At 34.5% G+C, this 22843-nt stretch overlaps 3 protein-coding genes and 1 long non-coding RNA gene across 30 annotated transcripts in view; 2 read left to right on the top strand and 2 right to left on the bottom strand.

Moving 5' to 3' along the window:
- LOC126863629 (calcitonin receptor-like) overlaps positions 1-3016 on the top strand; it is a 166227-nt gene extending 163211 nt beyond the window's left edge. For 15 of the 17 annotated variants that reach the window (XM_050613985.1, XM_050613980.1, XM_050613986.1 and 12 more), the window contains one exon: positions 747-3016. In XM_050613985.1, the coding sequence (XP_050469942.1) occupies positions 747-944 (198 nt within the window). In that variant the 3' untranslated portion in view covers positions 945-3016. Of the gene's footprint in view, positions 1-727 lie in introns of all 17 variants that reach the window. The other 2 variants (XM_050613994.1, XM_050613997.1) reach the window with 1 other exon arrangement.
- On the bottom strand, positions 2757-5019 carry LOC126863649 (transmembrane protein 19). 4 transcript variants are annotated; one of them, XM_050614043.1, is made up of 7 exons: positions 4700-5019; positions 4499-4609; positions 4025-4214; positions 3894-3955; positions 3716-3820; positions 3312-3527; positions 2757-3230 (listed from the first exon to the last, which is right to left on the bottom strand). In XM_050614043.1, exons 1-7 carry the CDS (start codon positions 4848-4850, stop codon positions 3073-3075), a joined length of 993 nt encoding a protein of 330 aa, XP_050470000.1. In that variant the 5' UTR covers positions 4851-5019; the 3' UTR covers positions 2757-3072. The 4 variants fall into 4 exon arrangements, with proteins under 4 accessions (XP_050470000.1, XP_050470001.1, XP_050469998.1 ...); XM_050614044.1 differs by having other exon boundaries at positions 3927-3955; XM_050614041.1 differs by having other exon boundaries at positions 3894-4214.
- A 399-nt stretch (positions 5020-5418) lies between these two features.
- Positions 5419-6898, top strand: LOC126863691 (uncharacterized). Its single transcript, XR_007688956.1, has 2 exons — positions 5419-6209; positions 6328-6898. It is a non-coding gene; the product is annotated as an uncharacterized LOC126863691 (long non-coding RNA).
- A 1536-nt stretch (positions 6899-8434) lies between these two features.
- Positions 8435-19719, bottom strand: LOC126863625 (KH domain-containing protein akap-1). Of its 8 annotated transcripts, none has more exons than XM_050613961.1 (8): positions 19516-19719; positions 13257-13427; positions 12764-12830; positions 10658-11506; positions 10069-10581; positions 9762-9977; positions 9563-9693; positions 8435-9421 (listed from the first exon to the last, which is right to left on the bottom strand). In XM_050613961.1, exons 4-8 carry the CDS (start codon positions 11460-11462, stop codon positions 9326-9328), a joined length of 1761 nt encoding a protein of 586 aa, XP_050469918.1. In that variant the 5' UTR covers positions 11463-11506; positions 12764-12830; positions 13257-13427; positions 19516-19719; the 3' UTR covers positions 8435-9325. The 8 variants fall into 8 exon arrangements, with proteins under 8 accessions (XP_050469918.1, XP_050469920.1, XP_050469917.1 ...); XM_050613963.1 differs by lacking the exon at positions 19516-19719 and adding an exon at positions 16537-16768; XM_050613960.1 differs by lacking the exon at positions 12764-12830.
- Positions 19720-22843: the final 3124 nt, after the last annotated feature.

The following is a 22843-nucleotide window of genomic DNA, read 5'->3' as shown; positions in this document are numbered from 1 at the left end:
TGCGGATGTCCTTCATAAATTTTCGAGATTCATCCTTGCTCGAGAGATATGGAGGTCAAGATGCGAGCAAGATATTTATTAAGAATGGTCGCATGACTCTGCAGGAAAATATTGATCTCTACAGCAATGCAATAACCGAAATTCACTGTGATCATATAATTTAATAAGGTCAGACTCACGCTTCATCTTTCATCCCCTTCATACCGAGAACCAACTCCCAATTCCTCGTCAACGTCAAAATTAAACAACATGTACCACCTAACAAACCAGTAGATCCTCTAATTTCATCTGAAATCTAAACTTCATCTCTCTGCATTTATCACTTTCTCGGCACGTACGAACTAGAACAATCGTTGTCAGTCTATTAAAATACGCCCCGCTGTCCCGCCAAGAGTCACGGTCACGCTTCAACGAGCACAATAGCCAAAGCAAAAAAGTCAAATACCAAAAAGAAACTTAAAAGTAAAAAGCAGAAAAATATCGGATTGCACGACTAGTCAATGGTGCGATGCGGACCGCGATCAAGTCCGCAATAAACGGTGAAAATCCTAAAACTAACATCGTCCAGCCTGCCGCTGTACATAGGCCCTAGAATGGCACGAGCAACAGCTAACTAACAAACAGAGAGTGGCGTGAACGAAAGGGAGAGCGAGGGAGAGAGTTGTCCGTGTCGTGCCAGTGACGACGTGCCCGTGTCAAGACCATTGTGGGACGTTGACTGTTTCAGTTTATCCGCTCGACCGCAGGTCCGATGCCGGGAGAGGAGAAGGTGTGACTATCGGTCGTCCGTGCTGGAAGTTCCGGACGAAAAACGAGCCGTGGACGACCGTCAGCAGATTGTTCAACTGGTCGCCGCTACTCCCGTCCCCAATAGTCACAACAATCACGCCAGGATGCTCATTAAGTCCAACGAGTTGTCCGACTACGATCAGACGCAGTGTTGATAATTTCGACGGCTGATCAATGAGAGACTGAAACCACTGGAGCTGGCGAAAGAACGTCATCGAGCGAACATCAAAGAGAGTTTTATTCTATGGCCAGAAGATTAAGGAGCTTAAAGATCGCGTCAATAATATAGCGAACATGAAGAAGGGGTCCTTTTAAGAGTGGATGTAGTAAATGATGATTTTTTTTATGAAGATTGTTGGAAGTGATGAACGTCGTTTTATTCTGAAATGAGAATGTTGAGAATTAGCGAAGAAGGTATATATACAATGGCTACAAAAAGTATTGACACGTATCCTTATCTTCCAATGAAACTTTTTGTCGGATTCTATACGTTTTACTTTCACAGTATCAAATTTTTTAGTTGTATAAAAATTAAATTGTACGAAATTTAGTATACTTGGATCGAATTAATTAGTATATAAATGTTATAATAAATACAACGGTGTGAAACTGGTTTTTTGTAGCCACTGCAATTTGATAATTAGAGTTGTAAAGACCAGTTCTGTATAAGTTCTAATGAATGAGTGATATTATTGAAAAGGGTATACATTATTCTTTGATCTCGAATTAATTTAAGATAGGAGAATATAATAGATCGCTTGTTTGGATATTTTGTTTTCTTAATTCATAGGGATTGTAAGCGTGACTTTTATTTACAAGGAGATATTCTTTGGAGTATTTTTTCGTATTCACGCCTTGAGAAAGCGTTAAAAAGAAAAAAAGGAAAAAATATTATGCTCGTACTTGCACATATATGTCGGAGTCAGGTTGGAATTTTGGGGGCGTTCAATGAACCTTTACTTACTTTACCATCGCGGGTGTAGCTAATGTTTATTGGTACAAATGTGGACACTTGTGACTCTGGTCTGAGACTCGATAACGCATCCGCGGTCAACGGGTTAGTAGGCTTGTTTCTTCGTCCAAGTCTAAGTTGTAATGGCTACCCAGCAAGACGTTAGTTAACTCGTACAACAGCGCGTACCGGTGAAAAAGTGACTTTCCGTCACGGTGACGCTGTCGAGGAAAACTATGATGGGGTGTGTCTAAGAGCACGAAATTCTCGGATTTGTGGAGAGATGTCTTCACTTGAAAAGTGAGGGGAAATTAACGCTGCTGTTAATTGGTCAATTTGCCCGAGGGAACCGTTGAAACCTTTTTTTACTGTCGAGTACCTCTACGGGTATTTCTTTTAATGAGGGCTATGTTATTACTCCATACTTTTGTTAGACGGAGCGTTCGTCCCGTTGACCGCGGCTACGTTCGGCAACTGATTGTCGCCTTGAGCTCAAGCTCACTGTCATAAATCTCAAACAAATACAACTGGGCAGAATAACGGCAAACTGTTTAATTACAATTTTTATGGATTTTCCCGAAGTTTCGGAGGGGAGGCCCCGGTGTCCTCTCATCTCCGACATATATATACATATATATATTTTATTGTAGAATTAGGATTTACTGAAGAAGCTTCTTATTTTCTTGAAAAGATTGGTAAAATAATCTGGTACAAGAATCGATGATTGTATTAACTAAAACTTTATAATTAATTGAATATTCAAAATTTTGAGATAGATGTGTTTGTAAAAGATTAATGTATATTGAATTTGAAACATATTGATATAATTCAAGTTCCCAAACTCTTTTCTCTTAGATTGCTTATCACTTTCAAATTTGAAAGGCAAACATTTTCATTCTATGTCAACGAACAAAACAGTTCTTAATTTTTACATTAAATATCACGTAGGAAGTAATGTTAGACAATATATATATAAAACGTATACATATATAATTTTATTAACAAAAAATTGTGCTATTTTTCTTAATAAGTTTTTATTAAGATTCAAATTACAATCAAAATTAGGTTATATAACTTTATATAACATAATTTCATATTTTTTAAATACATTTTTGATTTCAAGTCTACTTCCAAAGGATACAACTTTTACATATTTGCTTTTTATAGATATAAATTATAAGTCATCATATCAAATTTCGTCACGCGATTTTTATACAAAATAGAGATGTAGAAAATATTCGCCATAAATATACTTCTTTCATGTATATATAGTTGGACATGCAAACAAATATATATACACCTAATGACATTATAATTATACTTATATTTCCTTAAATACTTAAAATTAATTTTGCAATTTCTGGTAGTGTAAGTGCAGTGATAACACTAGATAAAAGATTTACACTGTGATTATCCAAAATTTGTCTACCACATATGTGTTTCACATGCTTTCCAGGACGTTCTACTATTTTCCCTTTCTCATTTATTCCTATGGTTAAAAATACAAATTATCAATTTGATTGTAAGTTACATTTGTATTCTAAATAACAATATAAAATAGATATCTTACCAGAATATTGCAACATAGCTCCTAAAAATGAGTCTATTACACTACCAAAGAGACCTCCGATTCCTCCAATAATAATAATTGGCCACTGTGGCACTGCTAATTGCAATATAACTGTGTCTACAGTTATCAATACTGTTAAATAATAAGACAAACCCACAGTTATACCACCTAGTATAGAAACGAGCAAGCCTACCCAGGAAATACCACCATTTGTCCCTACAAATAGATTACCAATGAAATGTAAGACTTTAAACTTGACATAACAATCGTTTAAAGACATATTTAGATAATGACATCATTAATAAAGACTAGTATTTCCATATTTAGTTCCTTATCTTTGGCTACTTGACCGTTATATTTTTTTCTTATATAAATATAGAACTGTTAGGTTTCAATATTCTTACCTCGTGGAACTCTTTTTAGTGTGGTAATAAGAAAAGGATCCTTAGTACCCACAACTGTCCCAATTTCTGAAGCCCAAGTATCTCCGTTACAGCAAGCAAAAGCTCCTAATAAATTATAATAATTAACAGCAACAAATACATTTTTGAAATTAAGTTTCTAAATTCTAAAATTATTTACTTTGGACATAACATACGTTATTGATGAATGTACCTAAGATTCCTACCGACAACCAGGAACTTCTGTAATATTTGTCAAAATCAATTGGGTGCTCTGCATTTCCTACATCCAATAAGTATAAGAGACCTAACTGCGTTGCCATACCGCCATTACATAGCACTTGAATCCAATTTCTTTGCCCTCCTTCCTTAAAGTCAGATTCAAACTTTTTCTTCTCTTTGGCACAAAACTTAGTTGCCTTAGTAGAAGAAACAAGGAATGCAAAGAGACAAGCCACATGACAAAAACTGGTAAGTGTCAGAACAAAACCCATAAATAATCCTGCAATACAATATTCCATAGCTAGTTACAATGCAAGTAGAAACTTATTAAATATAAGTTACATAATATAAACACTATATACTTTATTCATAGTTATTTCAATTGTTTGCATTTTACATTATATATTCTCAATATTTTAATTATATTTTAATAATGAAAGACACATTTAACCAATCATATTATATAAACAGTAACAATATCAAATAACTTAAATAAAAAATACTTTATTCTGTCTATAAAGTACATTTCTTACATATTGTAAAATTCGAGATAAAGTTTATTACCAAGAATAGCGCCGCTAATATCCACACTCTTTCTTCTTAACCCCCAAAAGGCCATAAAAATTGGAAACACAACTACGGTTAACCATCTCCATGGTGATAGGACTAGATTCTCTAAAAAAGAAGGTTATATTTTTCAAAACAATCGGAACGGTACAATGTAAAACAAAAAGTCGTCATACTGCGACTAATTATTTAACATACGTTTAAAGTGATTTCCAGAATCTGAATAAAAAGTCGAATATGCTACGTTTATAACCCAAAACACCATAGAAATTGGAATTACACATGCACTAAGAAGTACCGGTACTAATACGTGTGATCGTTGATTCTTGTCAGTTGTTGATGAAACCATAATTGAGATCACAGCCTAAATAGTACGCAATACCAAGTAATACTAGCTTTTCTTCAACTGACTTAATAATTAGGGTTGATATATCAAATTACTGATCAATGCGAAAGCTGAAACTCAACCGTAATATATGTAAAATCGTAATTTCTCAATTTCCTTCATCACGCTGGTACCAACTGTAGGACTGTGCATATTCTCTGCTATCACTAGCCATCGGTACAGTCAGAGAAACATTTGCGCATATTCTTGAAAAAGATTCATGATTAGAATACCTTCTTAAGATAAGATGGGAAGTAAGAGTACAATTCAGCGCCGATCTTGAGTAAAGCTTCTTACGTATCTTTATTTTCTTCTATATTTCAATCAGCTATTTTTTCGTTTCATATTTAGTCAACTGAATAAATGATCCGTTATTTAAATCATTCTCTTCAGCTAGAACCAAATATAATAAATAATACAAAATAATATAACAATTAATGAGAAAGTTTTTCCTAAATAAGACTTTTTAGTTACCATATTCCTTTAAATTTTTAATTTCATTAGTATTGATAATATTCTTAACGAAAAAACAAAAATTGCTTAATGGTTTATTTAAGTATTAGAAATAAATTGCTTTTTTTACATCGATTACGGCAAAGCTACTTTGGGGACAGAAGTAACAATCAGGAAGAAAGAGGAATCGTATAAAAAGGAACACAAATAGCTTTCGGAAGTCTCGAGAAATCCAAGGAAATGATATCGAGAAATGATATCAAATTCCAATAATTATCCAGATAATACTACCTTCTGCAAGATTATATTCTCCTAGTACAAAATGGAAGATTTTGACGAAAAATTTCTTCGAAAATCCGAAAGTTTCAACTTGAAAAAATTCCTGAAGTATGACGTCAAGTTGCAAGAATTATCGAAATCGTTCCATCTTCTATATTATTATGTTTTCTTAATACAAAATTGCAAAATCGACTGACAAATTTTCCGAGAAGCCACAAATTTCAGTTTCGATGTAGAATAAGTTACTTCTGTAAAGGGTTCTATCAAAAAGGAGATAAATGAATTTTATTAAAATAAATACATACTTTGTATAGGGAACGAAAGGTTTAACAAAAAACAGAGTGACTATATAATATATGTAAATAAAATTATAAATAAGAATATAAATAAAAACATTGTTATGATTGCTGCTTGCGATCTAAATCGCTGCAGCTTTGTTGGCGCTTGCACGTGTGTACCGACGAAGAACTAATTAGTTCGAAGGACCACCCTCGTTCGGGCAAAAGGAAAACATTGTATGTGGTTGACTATTTAAATAGAACTATTTACGGAATACTGGGAGCTGCTCAGTAATCGTGCCTAATGTTGCGCGTAACTATTCTGTATAAACTATCTTGCGCGAGTGTTCTAACTATTCGATGTATGGATGATTCTAAATTAACAAAGTTCAACCGTTCGAGTCGTTCTGATTGCTTTGAATGTTCTATAGGTTCTAACGACGAAAAGCCGGGAAAAATGGCTTTTGACTTCTCCATTTTACAGCCAATTTCAAGGAGGGGTAAGAATCGGGCACAAGCAATATCGTATTTAATGGACATCGTTTTGGCAACCTTGGAGAATTTCCACGATTTCGTTAGTTTATGGTCACCGAGGACTGTTACGGCTAGGTATACGTATACAATGGGAAAAAACCGTTAATTGTGAGGCCTAAGTTGCTGTAAACGCACATGAATAGCAGTTACTCGGAGACCCGATGGCCAACTGTCGGTAATTGGTAACACAGGAGTTTGTAACAAAGAAATCTTAACGGTAACCTTGCCGACTCAAACATAAATTATAAATCTTTTAAGAAGTTTAATGTCAAAGTATCGAGATCAAATAAGCAGGTAAAATTTTTATATAGGATAGACAGGATAACATCAATAGACATTCACTTTTCAAGGGGGATAGAAACTTAAACACTTATAAAATTGAACATATTTGTTGCCGTAAATATTTATTGTAAAAAATATAGCAGTTTCGCAGGAAGAATAAAGATAGTACAATTAAAATGATGCAAATTTAATGAGAACGCCGAAGATTACATTGAGATATATACAAAATGAGTTTAATTTAATCGATAATGATAAATGAAATCGTAAGAAACACGAGTAATTGGGTGCTATTGTTGATCGTGTATGGTATATACATGTACGCAACGTAAAAAATATCCTACTTAGAATTTAAGAAGCTAATGTAACAAAATCTTATTATCTGTACTTCTTCTGGTTGGAAGACGTACCAAATAATAAAATAATATATTTGTATAATTGTTTCGTTGCATACATACGATTAGAATTGTAACCCTGACGTAAGAAGATTTCAACGAATTAAAAAAATTCTCTGCTTTCACGATGGTGATACATTGAAGCACATACAGTTTAATAAGCGGCTTAATAACTGTATCCTATGTATATCCCTATACAAATATCTCTATAGCGTTTACGTATCAATAAACTGTAAATATTAACATGTAACAGTATAAAACTGTTTCTCTGCAGCAAACATCACATTTTTTTGCTACTTTTTCTCAATTTTCATCACGCTTAATGGTATTTTATTTCTACGCATAACAAATATGGCTGCGGTTGGTGAAAACACTCGAAAGTAAACCGCAGAACACATTCTATGATTAAATATAAACAATATACCGTACAATCTATAGAAAAGACTACCAGTCTCTTCGTAATCTGCTCGATAGCAGTACATAATTGAAATGTGATAAATGTTTAAGTAAATAAATATTAAGCGGGATCCTTAGGAAATAAGAAGGTAACAGCTTATACCTGCCGCGATAACCGAAAGAAAAAATTACATAGGAAGAAATTAGTATTATGAAAAAAACTTCGTAGAAAATGTTTCCTATGTGAAAAAGATATTTGTTTAAACGTTTGTTAATATCTGTTCAACGTAATATAGATTATACGATAAATTACAACGTTAAATATATAGAAAATATCGATAATGAAGTTTTCATTTAATGAGTAATCCAAATTATTTAACGATACCACCGTGATCGTTTCTTTTGTATTAAATATAGTATAAGAAAAAACAAAGAAAAAGAGAAAGAATAGAGTATTCATACAACGATCTCACACGATTTAGACAAAATAGGTTTCCTATATAGTTTAATTTACATTTAAAAATTACGTTAGAATAAACAAATTTGACCTGTAGTAAGTAATACAAGTCACACAGAGACGCGAATTTCCCGATTCGTCCGGTGTAGTTATAATGCAATCACTTTTCTCTATTAGTGTTTGATAAGTATAAAATATATAAATTTCTGCTACCTCTGTATATCTTGTCATATTTATCATTACGTACAGCTAACATGTAACATTGTTTTTTCATTTTCTATTATATAACCATTATAAGATGTATTATATAAATATTTTATAAACGTAGTAGTAATGTTACATTATTTACAAACATATGATTGAAGTCTGCTTAGAGATAGAGAACTTAATAATCCGAAATATTTTCCCTTGCATTTTGTGTTTATTAGAAATCCGAACTTAATGTAGCAATTTGGATTTGTATTATTACTTTCATAAAAAAAAAAAAAAAAAAAAAAAACTAATAGAAGGACAAATTAGTTCCACAAGTTTTTAAAAGTAAAAGTATTATGGACCATACCACGTGGCTTTTGTAATTCGTGAAAATCTGTAGTTTTCATTCACTGTACTTTACAGAAACGTATATTACACTATCATACCGTAAAATAACTGTTCCTATGTTATAAATCATTTGAATATCGTATTAAATGTACAATAAATGTCCCTTTTCTTTCTAATTTCTTATTACTCGAATTCAGCCGCTAGAATGTGGCGTTTTATAAATATGTATTATATATCGTACATTTGGCATTTAATAAATCTATTGTACCTCTTGACAGCATATAAGTACGGGGAGGAGTGTTTTCTTTTGTTTAATTATCTATTGTCTGTTTAAGTTGATCTAAATTCTTTTTCCGTCCAGTAACATGATAAATACTATTAAAAAATCTTATTAACCATGCACGTAAAAATGCCACACTCTAAACACAATAGTTTACATTTGTACTTGTTATAAATCATACATGAGGAGTATTTATAAATGCTCGTTAAATATTGTTTATCCTTACATATGTTCATTGATACGTAATGTATTAACAAGAGAATGTATATGCAATATGTCATGTAATTCAATCTAGGTTCAATAAATATGATTCAATAGATTTAATAGATGGCATATCGAACAGGATGTAGAAAACTGCTAGTGTTAATAAAAACATTCAAATCAATGTTAGGAAGTATCATTTCCTTGGTATTTTTTCTTAATGTATGAAATATGAGAATGAAAATGAATCATATATGCACATAATGACTAAAAAAATTGCGTGATCACATATTATCACGGTTTCTTTACAAGTATAGTTATTATAGACTAAATTTCTAATTCATACCTTAAGAGATTAATATACCTTCTTCTGGAATTATATTTTCTAATGGTATGGATTCCGCGAATCCACGAGCTATTAATTCATCGGCGAGGGATATCACCTGCGATACATAACAAATTCAACAAACTCATTAATTCGAAAAAAATAATTAGTTATGTTATAACAAACTCATACAAATATTTATATTTTTAATCAATAAAAAAACCTTAAAAATTTTGTTACAAAACTAGCGTTTGCTTACCCCATGTTTCTGAATATTAAGATAGAGACTAATATATGTGTTTGTATTGATGTAACCTTCTATTTGAGCTTGACCAACAATTCCGGTACACATCTGAGCAACTGTATTATAAGCTTCTTGATTCCATTCACCTGTACATAATTAACAATTTATATATGTATATGAAAAATTGCACACGGAAATGCAGGAATGTGCGTACCATCTTTTGGTTGTACATTTGCCAAGAATATTTCAATTGCTTGAAACGGTAACGTAAGATAATCTGACCTAATTTTTCTCATTTCTGAACTACTAAACACCCAATAACCACCGTGATCAACAAGTCGTACTAAATGCTGTTCGCCATGAGGATCTGGCTGTTCGACGTATACTCTGACCCACGTATTATACCATTTTGCAACTAAGATCATACCACCTATAAATTGAATAAAGAAAGAATATTTGAGAACTTTTATTACAGTTAAATGGAAAGAAAAAACAATCATAGAAATACGATATAAACGTACTAGTAAGTTCATCTGGAGCTGATGGCGACTCCGTCGTGTTATATAACTGTGTCATCCTTTCATCTAAAATCCGTAGGGATGGATAGGTAGGATGAGTAGGAAGCTGTACAAATAATCTGTTTGGTTTCACTATGTGACATATAACAACATCATTATTGACTCCCTCCACTAATGATAACTGTCTTAATTCAGCAAACCAAGGAATATCTTCAGGTACTATTAATGGTGAAATCTGATGAAGTGTCAACTGTGGAAATTTTTTTTCTGGAAACTTTTGTCGTATCATTTCTAGAGCAACGTTTATTCCTTCTGTAGAACCTTCTATGGCACAAAGTTTTTGATCTCTCGATATAGGATGACGTTTGAGGACTATGCTTACTTCCGCTTTATGTCGAATATTTTGCAAGAAGCTTCCATGCCGACCAATTAGTCGTCCAACTAAAGATTGTGGTATACTAAATTCATATATCATTGGCATTACAGTGTCTTTTGTATGACCCTTGATACTTCCACCTACAATAAGTATGACATTGTATCAATAATATAACATCCTTAAATATAGATCATTTAATACTCATCCAATGTTTACCTTTTCCACTATCTGTACTCCCCTCACTTCTTGCTTCATCTGTGACACTGCCTTCTAAGACACCAGAAACTGGACTATGGTTAGCAGAATCTCTTTCGGATAATGTTCGAGCTGGTGTTTTAACATTATCTTTCAGTGGCGTGGAAACAGATGGTTCTTCGCTTGGTAGATAATTACATTCATCGTTTGTATTATTCTCTTCGTTTTGATTGACAACTTCTATTGATTTATTCTCAGGCGCTAACTTTTGTTCTTCTTCCTCGACGATATTTTCAAATATCTTTAATACTTTATCATCAGAATCAGCGGCTTCTTCCAAGGAGGAAGCACCTCTACTCTTTGCAACCATATCGAAATTGCTTATTATTGGGTTACTACCTAATTGTATTTCCATTTTCGACGAGGTATCTACGAAACTGTACCATACTTCTCCGTCATCATTAGGAGGAGTTCTAGAATGCCCAGAAATACACGGCGAGCCAGACCTTTTTTGCGGAATATCTAAATTTTCGCTTGTTTTTCTAGGGATAGAAACAATCTCTTCTACCCGTATGTCTTCTACCTGTTGATTAGGAGGACTCAATGAGCAGGATTCATTATTTTGTATGCCAGAATCATGAAGGCTTGAATTAGAATCTGACGAAGCAATCTCCTGATCAGTACTATTCTCTTTGCTATGACAGTTTTTATTTATTCCACCTGGATCAGCTCTGTCTGCTTGACGCCGTTTGTACCACAATATACCAATTATAAGAGCAAAAGCAGGGAAAGTCCACTTTACCATTTGAGTATGAGTAGCAAACATTTTTCCAATCCACCGTAGCTGTTGATGTTAAGGACCTTTTTACACTGAAAATAAATATAATGCATAATTAAAATGTGTACTAATAAAAAATCTAAAAATTGTAAATTAAACATAATGATTATGAACGATAGATTATAGTGACAAATTATTACTATGCAACAAATTATACAATCATCTAAAATATTGTAATCAGTTTGATAAATTTTATTTTAACACGCGATACGTTGTTAGCATCACGTTTTTTAGCTCGTTATATTTTTAAATTACGATAAAACCGCCACATTACAGCGAGCGCGCAAAGTCGATGAAATTCAATTCTTATTCAGACTCTCGTCTTACTCGGTTTCCTTTGTTAATTACCGTTTCACAAGCGTAACTTCCGGTCACAACTGTATTCGTTCGAATAGCTTAATTAAGAGTACAGACACTGTATACAAACAAACGACTTGTTCTTCAAATATAAAAAATTTATTGTCATATCCAATAAGACCAAGATTAAATACTCTCGAAATCTACTCGTTCTTGTACACTTTTAAGATAATACGAGTATTAATATCGAATCTTAAATCACCATTTAATTATACATAAGGCACAACATCAATTATAATTTAAATACAGGCAAAAACATATAAGAAGTTCATTCAATAAATTAATTAACATATATACGCACAAATATGCTACATGCTTATCTATTAACATCCGTTTGAAAATCAAAAAATTAGTAAAAGTAATATACAATAAGACAAGTTTTTAATCAGAATTGTAACTACAATGAGGATACGAAATACAAACGAAAGTTTAATTCCTTTTTATTCGAAGGAAAGTTTCGAATAGAATTTAAGTGTGAAGTGAATTTAAATTATAATTTCCGAGGCTGCTAGTAAATAAAAAACCGATATGTGAGTTCATTCATTGAATATTTTATTAATCAAAATTTTCATCGCCTCGTGTAATTTTCATCAAATAAAAAGTCGGGTTGACTCAGCATTTAAAATGTATAGAATGTTCCAAAATATGACACGCTATACGATTGTATCGAAACACGTGGTTTATATATGGAACGTACAGAACATCCTAATTTCATACTATAAACTCGCTATGTACCGCACACTTCAAAATATATAACACAAACAAAAATTATACAGAATGTTTCAAAAAAAGAAAAAAAAAAAAAAAAAAGAAGAAAAACACCGTACATATTGAAAATGTACGTCAAATCTCGTAACATATTCTCATTACATATTATATTCATAATATTTTTCTTTAAGAAGCTTCAATTTTGCTCGAACTGTATCACGTACTTTGAGACACTCTGTATAGTGCATTCACCCTCGCTTGATGCAGGCTTGTAGTTCCCATCTGTGATACCTGAAGTTCAGAGAAAGCACCCGTGTCATTTTCACAATTTAATAAAATTAAATGGAATTAAAATAGCGAGTCTAACACAAAGAATTTTCAATTTCTCAAAGACAACAATACGATGAATGGATTAGATCGAACGTAAATTGTAGACATATGTGATGGTAATCTGTTTCTCCCAGTTTTACCAAATTTTCTTATATGAAACAATTAGAATATGCAATTTTCATTGTTTCTTCATATTTTAAAAAAATCATACGATATAAAGTAACTTCAGATATAATCTCACAAGTAAATATTTTACGTTGAATCTGATTAGAATAAATTTCTTCGACTTTTGGCGATGTATGAAACACGAATTCGGTATAATTCCATGGAACTCCAAGGCACCAGACGAGCAATCCTCTAACGACGAAGGTCAGATTTACGACTCACCAATATTACGTCCATTCTTATTTCCATCTGTGATCGTTCGACACTTTCATAAAGCTGTTTACTCGCTTGGAAAATGGACGCGCAGGTATACAGACCGGCAAAACGGACGCACAGGTATACAGACCGGCAAAATGAAAGAACCAGTGAAAATCAAGAGTTCCGATAGGCGACCTGAAATTAACAAGCGATTCGAAGACACTATTGCTAACACGTTCAACGCGGTACTGCGGTTTGTGGAACGATCACGGCTTTCAGCACGTGGTTGCCTCTGAAGAGGCCAGTTCAACTGGAACCGCTAGCAAATGCGCAGACGCGATTACGTTAAGGGGCGTTCACACGATGACGGTACTGATAATGTTCACGAATTCTTTTCCTTTCTATTTTTCCTTTCTTTCAATTTTTTATAACGTCAAATCGAGTGAAATTGTAGCAGTGAAATCGTGATTGTAATATTTAGGTTGGCTTAGAAGTATCGAATATAGAAGAGCAGAATTTAATTTTAGAAAATGGTTTGTTCGTGAGTGAATAGTTACGGAAGCGGTTTGAATTACAGGAGTAACTTATTTCGAAGAGTAGCACCGCCAATTTACACTACTTATTCGCAGATGGAAATGTTACTTGCTATTAAACTGTCTATCGGGCAGCACATGTCAAAATTTTCGAAATATATTATCTGTTATTATGGACAATTTGTATCTTCCGATGATAACGATTCGCCTAATAATTTGGCACTATGAAGAATTATAATTTCCCGAATTTTGCACCGTAGAAATAGCGTAATATACGCGTCGCAGTTATAGAGCGGCGCGTCCACGCTTTTGTGCAATATAATTCAGAGAGTTATCCTATCCTGTTTATCGCGGAATCTTCGCCGAAAGTAAAAGGATTAAAATTGACGATGAAACGAAGGAATTGCGCAACGTCGCGTAAAATCACAAGTTTCTATCATAAGAGCTAGCATAAGATACAGAGTATCAGGCGAGTGTAGTTTCTACAAGTGCAAACCGGTGACTTTTAAGATATTCAGACTATCCATCGTAAAAAAAGACGTATTTCTCAATCGAAAAAAGTTTCTCGATTTAAAAATACGATAAACGAAGCTAAAACTTGTGAAATGGAAGAAACTCATGTTCCTTTTACTTGATAAAAATACACGTGACTAAACATTTTCACTTTTTTAATTAAAATTTTTTGAAATGAGGAAATTTGGAATAGTGAAAATTAGAAATGTGGAGAAACGATTACGCGACACATATGATAGATAATGCGTCTGTTTCTTACGTCACACAAACATTTCGCTAGCATTGATTCGTGTAACGATCGAAAATGTATACTGCCGAACGAATACGATCTACGCTCATTCCCGCGTTTCAAATTCCAACGTAAGGCGCGAAGAAAAATTGAACATGGCGCATCTACAAATGTAGCATATTCGATGGCATATTAGATTTTTGACCTCGACTAAGCTTGAATATTGCACCATTGTGCGAAGACATTTTTGAAAACTGATAACTATACCACAATTCTATTAATGGCAACTATAGAGACTATAGTATTTATAAAATGTCGAAAATGAATGTAATTATAGCGTGATTAATAACGCGGCGCGCGACTATGATTCATATGGCGATATTAACCATAAATCTGTTAATTGTAACTATGATATGACATTACCATATAATTTTAGTTTGGTTTTTATAACATTTTCTAAATGACAGCTATAGTAATAAATAGCACGGTGCGTAACTATAATTCATATAGTAATTATTGTATAACTATAGCGGTATTTATAACACAGTAATGACAATTTTATTTTTATATATACCAGGCGCTTATAATAGCACGTTATCATCATAGTGGCATAGTTACAGTATGGTAATTATACAGGGCGGTTGGTAACTGGTGGTACAAGCGGAAAGGGGGTGATTCTACGCGAAAAAAGAAGTGGAAAATATAGAATAACAATTTTTCGTTCGAGGCTTTGTTTTCGAGAAAATCGACTTTGAATTTTGGCTCGGTACGCCTGCACTTTATCGCGTCTCGTTATAACGGATCTCACTGTAGATCGTTGTCTCGATGAAAAAATTAAAAAAAAAAAATAAAAGAAAATTTTTTTTAAATTTTTATTCTATATTTTCGACTTCTTTTTTCGCATAGAATCACCCCCTTTCCGCTTGTACCACCAGTTGCCAACCACCCTGTATAGTAGTCAGTTAACAAAACGTGGTAATAGATTTTAATATCTTATTGTGCTATCGCTATACCATCACTATATGTATTATAGTAGCATCGTTGCACTCTGGTATAACACCAGCGCAACATAGAGTTAGTACGAGTATCGATATTGTAATTCACAATTACATTATAACTATGGTATAGTATAGTTCATAATAAAGTGATAATACAATTTTTGAATTTTTCTATTACGTATAGCAAACTGTCAAACTCTATTATTGTTATTCACGCGTTATATATATGTACATATATTTTCTCCTTGGCACAATTTTTTAATGGCATAGCTGATACCATCTAAATCGGTCGTGCGCTATCTTGAACTTTTTTACGATACCGATCTTTCATCTAATCCAAAGTTGTTTTAGAGACATATAATCGATAGTAACCTTTTTAAGCATCAAACTAGAAAATGGGCAAAACACCGCCTACATATATATTCACTTCATTATAGAATTTATTACTAGTTTCTTGGCAACGTCTGACTGATGTATTACTAGAAATATGTATGTAGCCGCCAAGCAAATGTAGCAGTATCTCTTAATAAATTTCCAAATTTATTATTGGCCACAGAAACCGAAAGGTTTGCCTATCTACTGGCATTTTCAAATGCCCGTTAAAAATACACGAGTTTTCATTGAGCGTTAAACACTATCAAAATCCCTGCGATACGTTACGAGAACTACGATTCATCCACGTATACCAACAGTTTTATAAGAAATTCAATGTTTCCCTGCGATCCATCCGTCGAGAGTAGAACAGCCGCACCACCGACTTTAACGATAACGGACGCCGAATAACACGAACGAACGAAAGAAACGGTTCGCGAATTATCATCGAGCATTTTCATCAGGAAGACAACTTCAAAGGCTGCTTAATCTCTTTCGACACACAAGAAGTAAGAGAGGAGAGATTGGCCAAGCAAGAAAGATTGGCTGAAGCAAGAAAACGACTCGAGCTGTTATTCGTGCTGCCCGAAAGAGAGAGGAGGGATACATACTGGACAAACCGAACGGGGAAAAAAAGAAAAATTAAATTAAAATCAAACCGGTAACGGAGATCGGATCGGTGAGTAGTCGCTCTCCGTCGCGAACTGGGTTACGCGCCACAATTTAACTTCCGAGACAAAATTCTTAGAGAATCCACAAACCACACTAAGGCGTGTATCGATCGTTTCGACAATTCACCAAACACACGACTGCCGAACGAACCCTAAGAGACGTATACGAATAACCGTTTGCCCCCCCTCCCTTTTCCCTCTAGGGGCTCACCGATGGTCAAAACCATTGAATATAAGAGATTAGCCAGGTATTCGACGCTTCACCAATGAGCAACCTTTTGTGCGTCTTGTTAATTGCATGCTTCGAAACATTCCCAACGAACAACAGAAACAGTTAGAAACATTTTGTTCACATTGGCCACTTCTTCAAGAAACATGGAACAGCAATAAAAAGTTGCTCTTTGCTGGTTCAGTGAAGATCCGGCTTATGATACACACTAGACGTTACTAGTCTATTCGACATGCTTGCTTAATGCCTTTAAAATCAGTTCTGATTGATTCGAGTTATTAATTTCGAAGACAGATATTATCTCGAACACCCGGTTGCGAGGATATCTGGATCGCGGATGTTGTATCTAGGTCCTCTTTGTCATTTCTCCACGATACAACCGAGCCGTGTTTGTAAGGTGCTTTCATCTTAAAATAATGCATGCAATCGTGACTATCACATCGATGACTAAGGAGGAGCGCGCATCGTAATTACGAATCGAGATGGACGTGCTGTTTGTAAGCGCCACTTAAAATTTCGCGCATTAGTTTTATCAGTGGACAGAGAGGGAGACACCCGTCCACGAGTGGACAGATTTTATCCGGCAAGATAGTTACACACTGGGGACAGTATAGAAATGCGAGAGACAGAGGTGACCGCGACGGTTCAACGTGCTCTTGGAATGTCCAACCTGCACGCGCAGAGAGAACGATGAAGTAACCGAGCATGGGTAACGAGTAACGAGTATTGCGAGGAAGGAGAACGAAAAGAGGAAGAGGAACCCGCGAGAAGAACGATGAAACGTGCAACAAAAAGGGATACAAAAGAGATCCTGCTGTTCGCGTGAAACACGTTTTCGTACGAAACTTTCCTTCCAGCACCCTCTGTGGGAAATGTGCGAATCAATCGTTCGAACAGTTACAGAGTAACGTTCAGATATTTCGGATAAAATTTCAATTTAGGGACGCACCACGTTACAGATCGAGAATCGATCGAGTAGTACATGCACTCTGTTGCAAAATTGTTGTATCATTACGACGTGACGTAAAAGGAATTGCAGTCGATAACGGACCAAAATTGAAATACTATTAAGTAAGTGTTAACTGCTACATCGAGATGTGATATTTAAAATGTTGTGGAATATTTACGTTCCGTTATTTATCACTTTATATTATAAATGTATAAAATGTCAAGATACGGATAAAATGTCATAAATAAAATTAAATTCGTTGCATATGTGTTGATTAATCTGTGGCTACCCTTAACCTCCGATTTAATCGAAGACCTGTTAACAACATTTCGTATCGCTATAGATTAGACACTTTGTGTTTACATTGTATCCTATAGTACTGATAATAAACTCATCCATCAGTGAATTCAAGGAAACGTACAAATCTACGTTATCCAACATAAAAGTGACCTTGCAGAAATGTTCACTTAGAATTTTGATTAAAATAAATTAAAAAGTATTTTTCACTTTTAGATACTAATTAATATTACAAATTATATAGAAAAAGTGAAATACTACATTCTAACGATAGAACTAGTTGATAGATAAAATATACTTCCGTACTATTTTTGTTTATCAATCAATAATATAGCGTACAAATGGCAAATTACATTTCGATTAACATATTTTATTTACCGACATATTTAAATTTATATCTGTGCCACAGAGTACGTGTTTCAATAATTTATTATCGAGATAAACTCGAATAGCGTCGTAAAAATAAATGAAATTTCAATTTTATTTCATACAGGTGGTCACGTGACTACACTTGATGATTCTAACGTTATACGGAAATAACCAATGCCATATTCAGGGACAACTGCCTTAGGAGGCAACATGATCGGAAAGTGTACAAACGTATCTTAGAAATAGCACGTAACTAAAAGTGACTCCACAGTCTGTTGACCCTTTAAATGTCCGTACACATATGGAGAAACACAACACGCTATAGGTAGTGCAGACAGTATACAGTATCCTACCAAATGGCCTGCTTTCGAAATACTTTATCGATTGTTGTTAATAACTAAATAAGATAATGAAGATACAAAAATGTCGCTACAAGTATCAAACATATAGTTTCTCGACGGCAACTACACAGTCCTATATGATCTATCAAGTACACAGATATTATAATTAAATCAGTGTACTTTAGCTCATACAATACATTCGTACAAGCTAAGATAAAGTACAACGGTACACGAGACAACCAAACGTATATATATAACATGGGAATTAGTACGCAGAAAGATTTAAGTTTAAGGAATGTACGTATATATAACCATCCAGGAATACGTTATTTCCAAATGTTGTGTACGACTAGAAAACTCAATCGCCATACGACGTGTGCCGATATTTCACTGTAAAGAGTGAAAGAGTAGACACGCGATTCGTACCATAGAGAAAACGAAGAGGATACCGGGTATAATGAGACAAACCGTATGTTATATATTTAAATTAGTCAATCGAATTGATATAATATGCCCATATTGTGGTCATCGGAACTCTCGCTACGCACTGTAAGGTCACATTCGGTGAAAATAATAACCTCAGTCACCACGTTCGAATAGTGTATCGGAATTTAATTGCCCGACAGATAATCGTATTGTCTTAAATGAACACCTATATTAAACACAGATTAGAAACAATTTAGGAACTCTAGAAGTTTTATATCACGGTAACTAAAAGATAACAAAGGAAAGCCGCTAGGCGAGTCACAGCAGCACGAGGTTTGCAAAAATGACCGACATACCTGTATAATTACTTGTCGATCGGCGTCAATTTCTTCTCGAGTTCCTGTACGTATCTACTCAGCGATTATAATCAAGTGCCAAGAACACTGAATGATCCACTTCTCTTGAATTTCGAATAAAATCACATCACGCAACCACAATGTTTTTCCTCGCTTGTGAGAGACAATATGGCGGTACAAATTCGGGTGCAGCATGTCCGGCACGATACGATCGCAGCGCCGTACAGTGAAAAGAAAACGATTCGATATTGGCGCCAAACTACTAATGATTTCAAATTTTCGTGATGACGAAAAATTCAGAAATTCTAGATTCAAACAGTTTAAAAAGTTGATACAGAGATTCTTTATTATATAAAAAAGTAACTTGATGATAAATAGTCAATATTTAGTTTGTAGAAAAAGATGGATAACCGTTATATTGTCATGCACTGCCATCTCGTGACAGTACATTGATATTATTGCAATCATGTGGCGTCATGTATCAATCGACAAAGACACACACGTGGTTTCTGTATAAATAGTCGTTGGTAATGTAGTTTTCTACAGCTTATGTAGTGTACTGCATACGATAAAAGGATACATTTATGTGAAAGTACAATTGTTTCCTTTAAGATGGCAGACTGTCTGGTTTGAAAACGTGGGAACGTTCAAACATCGCATAATAAAATATGTACAAAACAGAAGTAAATGTATGATAAATTATTCGTAGAAATATTTGTTTTCAACGATAGCATTTTATTAAAAAAGGAACAAATATGTAGAAAGAACATAATAACGATGTGTTTCTGCGACAAAGGAATAATCTTTAATATTGTTTTATATGAAAATTAAAAGCGCGAAAAATAAATTCAGACACAATTATGTATCTACATCTATTCAAAGAAATATCTTATTTTTAAAAATAATTTTCTATAAACTCCACGTAGATCATGGGTTTGACATAGGATGACCTCGACGTTAAAATGTATACGCATTGGTAACTTTAACGAGCCCCGCTCTATGACTCTAAAATGTTTCTAATGTATGCAGACTTCATAGAGTTCTTATTATCAATTTTACCATAAGAATTATGTGATTTCATATGAAAGAAGTACCTCGTGACACTTACATGCATAGACCAAGCGTAAATCCTGGCAAAGGGTGGGTCGACTCATAAAAATTTAAATGATAATAGAACGGCGTGTTTTCTATTCTGCATAATATTGACGACGGTATTCTACAACGTGTATAACGTAGTGGTTATTTCGATGAGACGACGTAGCTCGTGGCTTTAGCAGAATTGAATGATTTTCCGTATGAAAATCCGTACATTGTTATACGAAACATTTATTATTCAATCTTTAAATTTTGTAATTAACATTGAACGTCGCCGATATTTGAAATTCTTCGTAAAATTCTATACAACTACGAACATCGAAGAAAACGATTGAATGTAAAAAGACATAGAAATTTGTAAAATAAAAGCCAATCTGCTTCGAATGAAAATTTACAAGTATTCGAATGAAAATTTAACAAAACTGATTGTCACATTCGACGTACACTCATCGAATTATCAGATTAGATTATGCAATAGAAGTCAGAGTCTGTCATTTCTCACTGCATGATCGGTTCACTGACATCATCAGTTACTAAATTATTATGCAAGAGGATCCAGTTCATTAATCAATGCCTACTCGAGAACAGATAGGCGAAGAAAAAAATGTGACAAAACAGGGGGATAAATTCGAAAATCGACCGATATAGTTCTTAAGCGCGTATACGCGATTGCTCAGAATCTAAAGGTCCTCGGATAATCTATGAGATGGTTTGATCTGGATGTGTGGCGTCGGAACGCAAGGTTACAGCGGTCGTCGGGTCAGCAACACCACGGTCGCCCTCCTCTCACTCTCTCTCTTTCTCCCCGTTCCCTTCCTCACCTTATCATCCTTCCCTCCCTACGTTCTCCTGCCCTTCCTTCCTTCCTATCGTCTCTCCCCTCGCAGCCAGCTATATAGCAAACCAGCCCTTCCTCTCGGTCTTTCTCCTTTATTTATCCTCGCGTTGTCCGTGTCATGTTGCGCCATCTTCGTTGTATCCGTTGCGCTTCTAATTAATAATTATTACCTACAGAAGTAAGTATTTTCCTTTTTGCTAATTTATCGACGTTATTATCGATAATCGTATCAAGCACGAATAGAGATTTTCCTGTCGTGCCGATTATTACTGTCAATTGTTAACTATAGATAGGAATCTTTCCTCCAATGTATCCATCGGGATTTTTATTAACAAACGTTACAGAAATTACGTATTCGCTTAAATTCAAAATCTGAACATTTTGAAATTATTTCCTAATAAACAGTGGAAAGAAAATCCTATCTTTTATATATCTCTTCGTTTATGAAGAAATTTCTCGTCGTCAAGTACTCGATGAATTTACACGATACGATATTTACATTCGACCTTGAGTGTCGTTTTAATTTTCCATCAGAGGCATCCAATCTGATTATTGTTGGCTCGCTAGTGCATTTAACCCTGCGATTGTTATCCAATGCGGTAGTCGAGCTGCTTGCAAACAACGCTGTGAAGGGGGTGTCTGGGTCACCCCCTTTCATGTTAGTCTGTCTGGCTGGTTGGCTGGCCGGATACCTTGCTAGGGTTCGCAACCCCAGCTTTCGTACCGGCGTTATATAGCCTATGACACCGAAATACATCGATTGTTTACATCTAGTCCACGTGCATCGATCGGCCTATTGATTAAACAACTGTAACGAGTCGGACTAATTACGAACATGGTAAAGGATTGATTCGTACCGCACCCTTCGCAAAGCTCTGATTGCTACTGTACCGTTTCCTATGCATCGATGTTAATTATCATTGTACTATGCTTGGAAGGAAGCGGGTTCGAACGTATGTTCGCGCAAAGAAATAACGAACGACGAATAAAATATGATTGTCATAAATAAAAGTATCGATCTTTCAATGCGCGTGTCCGTGACATACACGAACGGCAACACAAACTTCGATATTTTATATTAAAATGTACATTAGAACTTCGTTTATTGGAACGAAATCGTAATTAATGGCCGATTAAATGGACTGCTAGCGATTGAATTCAGTTATCTGAGCGTGAACTTCGATCGTACGAACGAAAAGTAACAAGTAGTAGAGGAAATTGGAAAACTCTTATTATACGAGCTGATTGTCCATGGAGGTTGCATCCAGTTTGCTTTTATTATACAAAAATTGAATTATCTTCATCGACGAATCAACGAAAGACTCGTGCGTTGGAAGATTAAACTACGAAGCTATTTTCTGGCTGCGATAAGACGAGAAAATCGAGCGGGTTCGC

This window comes from Bombus huntii, chromosome 3 (genome assembly GCF_024542735.1).
Source record: "Bombus huntii isolate Logan2020A chromosome 3, iyBomHunt1.1, whole genome shotgun sequence".
Classification (NCBI taxonomy): domain Eukaryota; kingdom Metazoa; phylum Arthropoda; class Insecta; order Hymenoptera; family Apidae; genus Bombus; species Bombus huntii.
This window is presented reverse-complemented; position numbering and strand designations above follow the sequence as displayed.

Bases quoted from the DNA above. Each gene is read 5' to 3' on its own strand.
- LOC126863649 (XM_050614041.1), bottom strand. From the start codon at position 4,850: ATGGTTTCATCAACAACTGACAAGAATCAACGATCACACGTATTAGTA. The intron at 4,610-4,699 runs GTATGTTAAATA...CTTCTTTTTTAG, and splicing joins TTCTGGAAATCACTTTAAAC to AGAATCTAGTCCTATCACCA. The intron at 3,231-3,311 runs GTAAGATATCTA...TTTTAACCATAG, and splicing joins AGCTATGTTGCAATATTCTG to GAATAAATGAGAAAGGGAAA.
- LOC126863625 (XM_050613961.1), bottom strand. From the start codon at position 11,462: ATGTTTGCTACTCATACTCAAATGGTAAAGTGGACTTTCCCTGCTTTT. The intron at 10,582-10,657 runs GTAAACATTGGA...TACTTATTGTAG, and splicing joins GAGTACAGATAGTGGAAAAG to GTGGAAGTATCAAGGGTCAT. The intron at 9,422-9,562 runs GTAAGCAAACGC...TATGTATCGCAG, and splicing joins TTAATATTCAGAAACATGGG to GTGATATCCCTCGCCGATGA.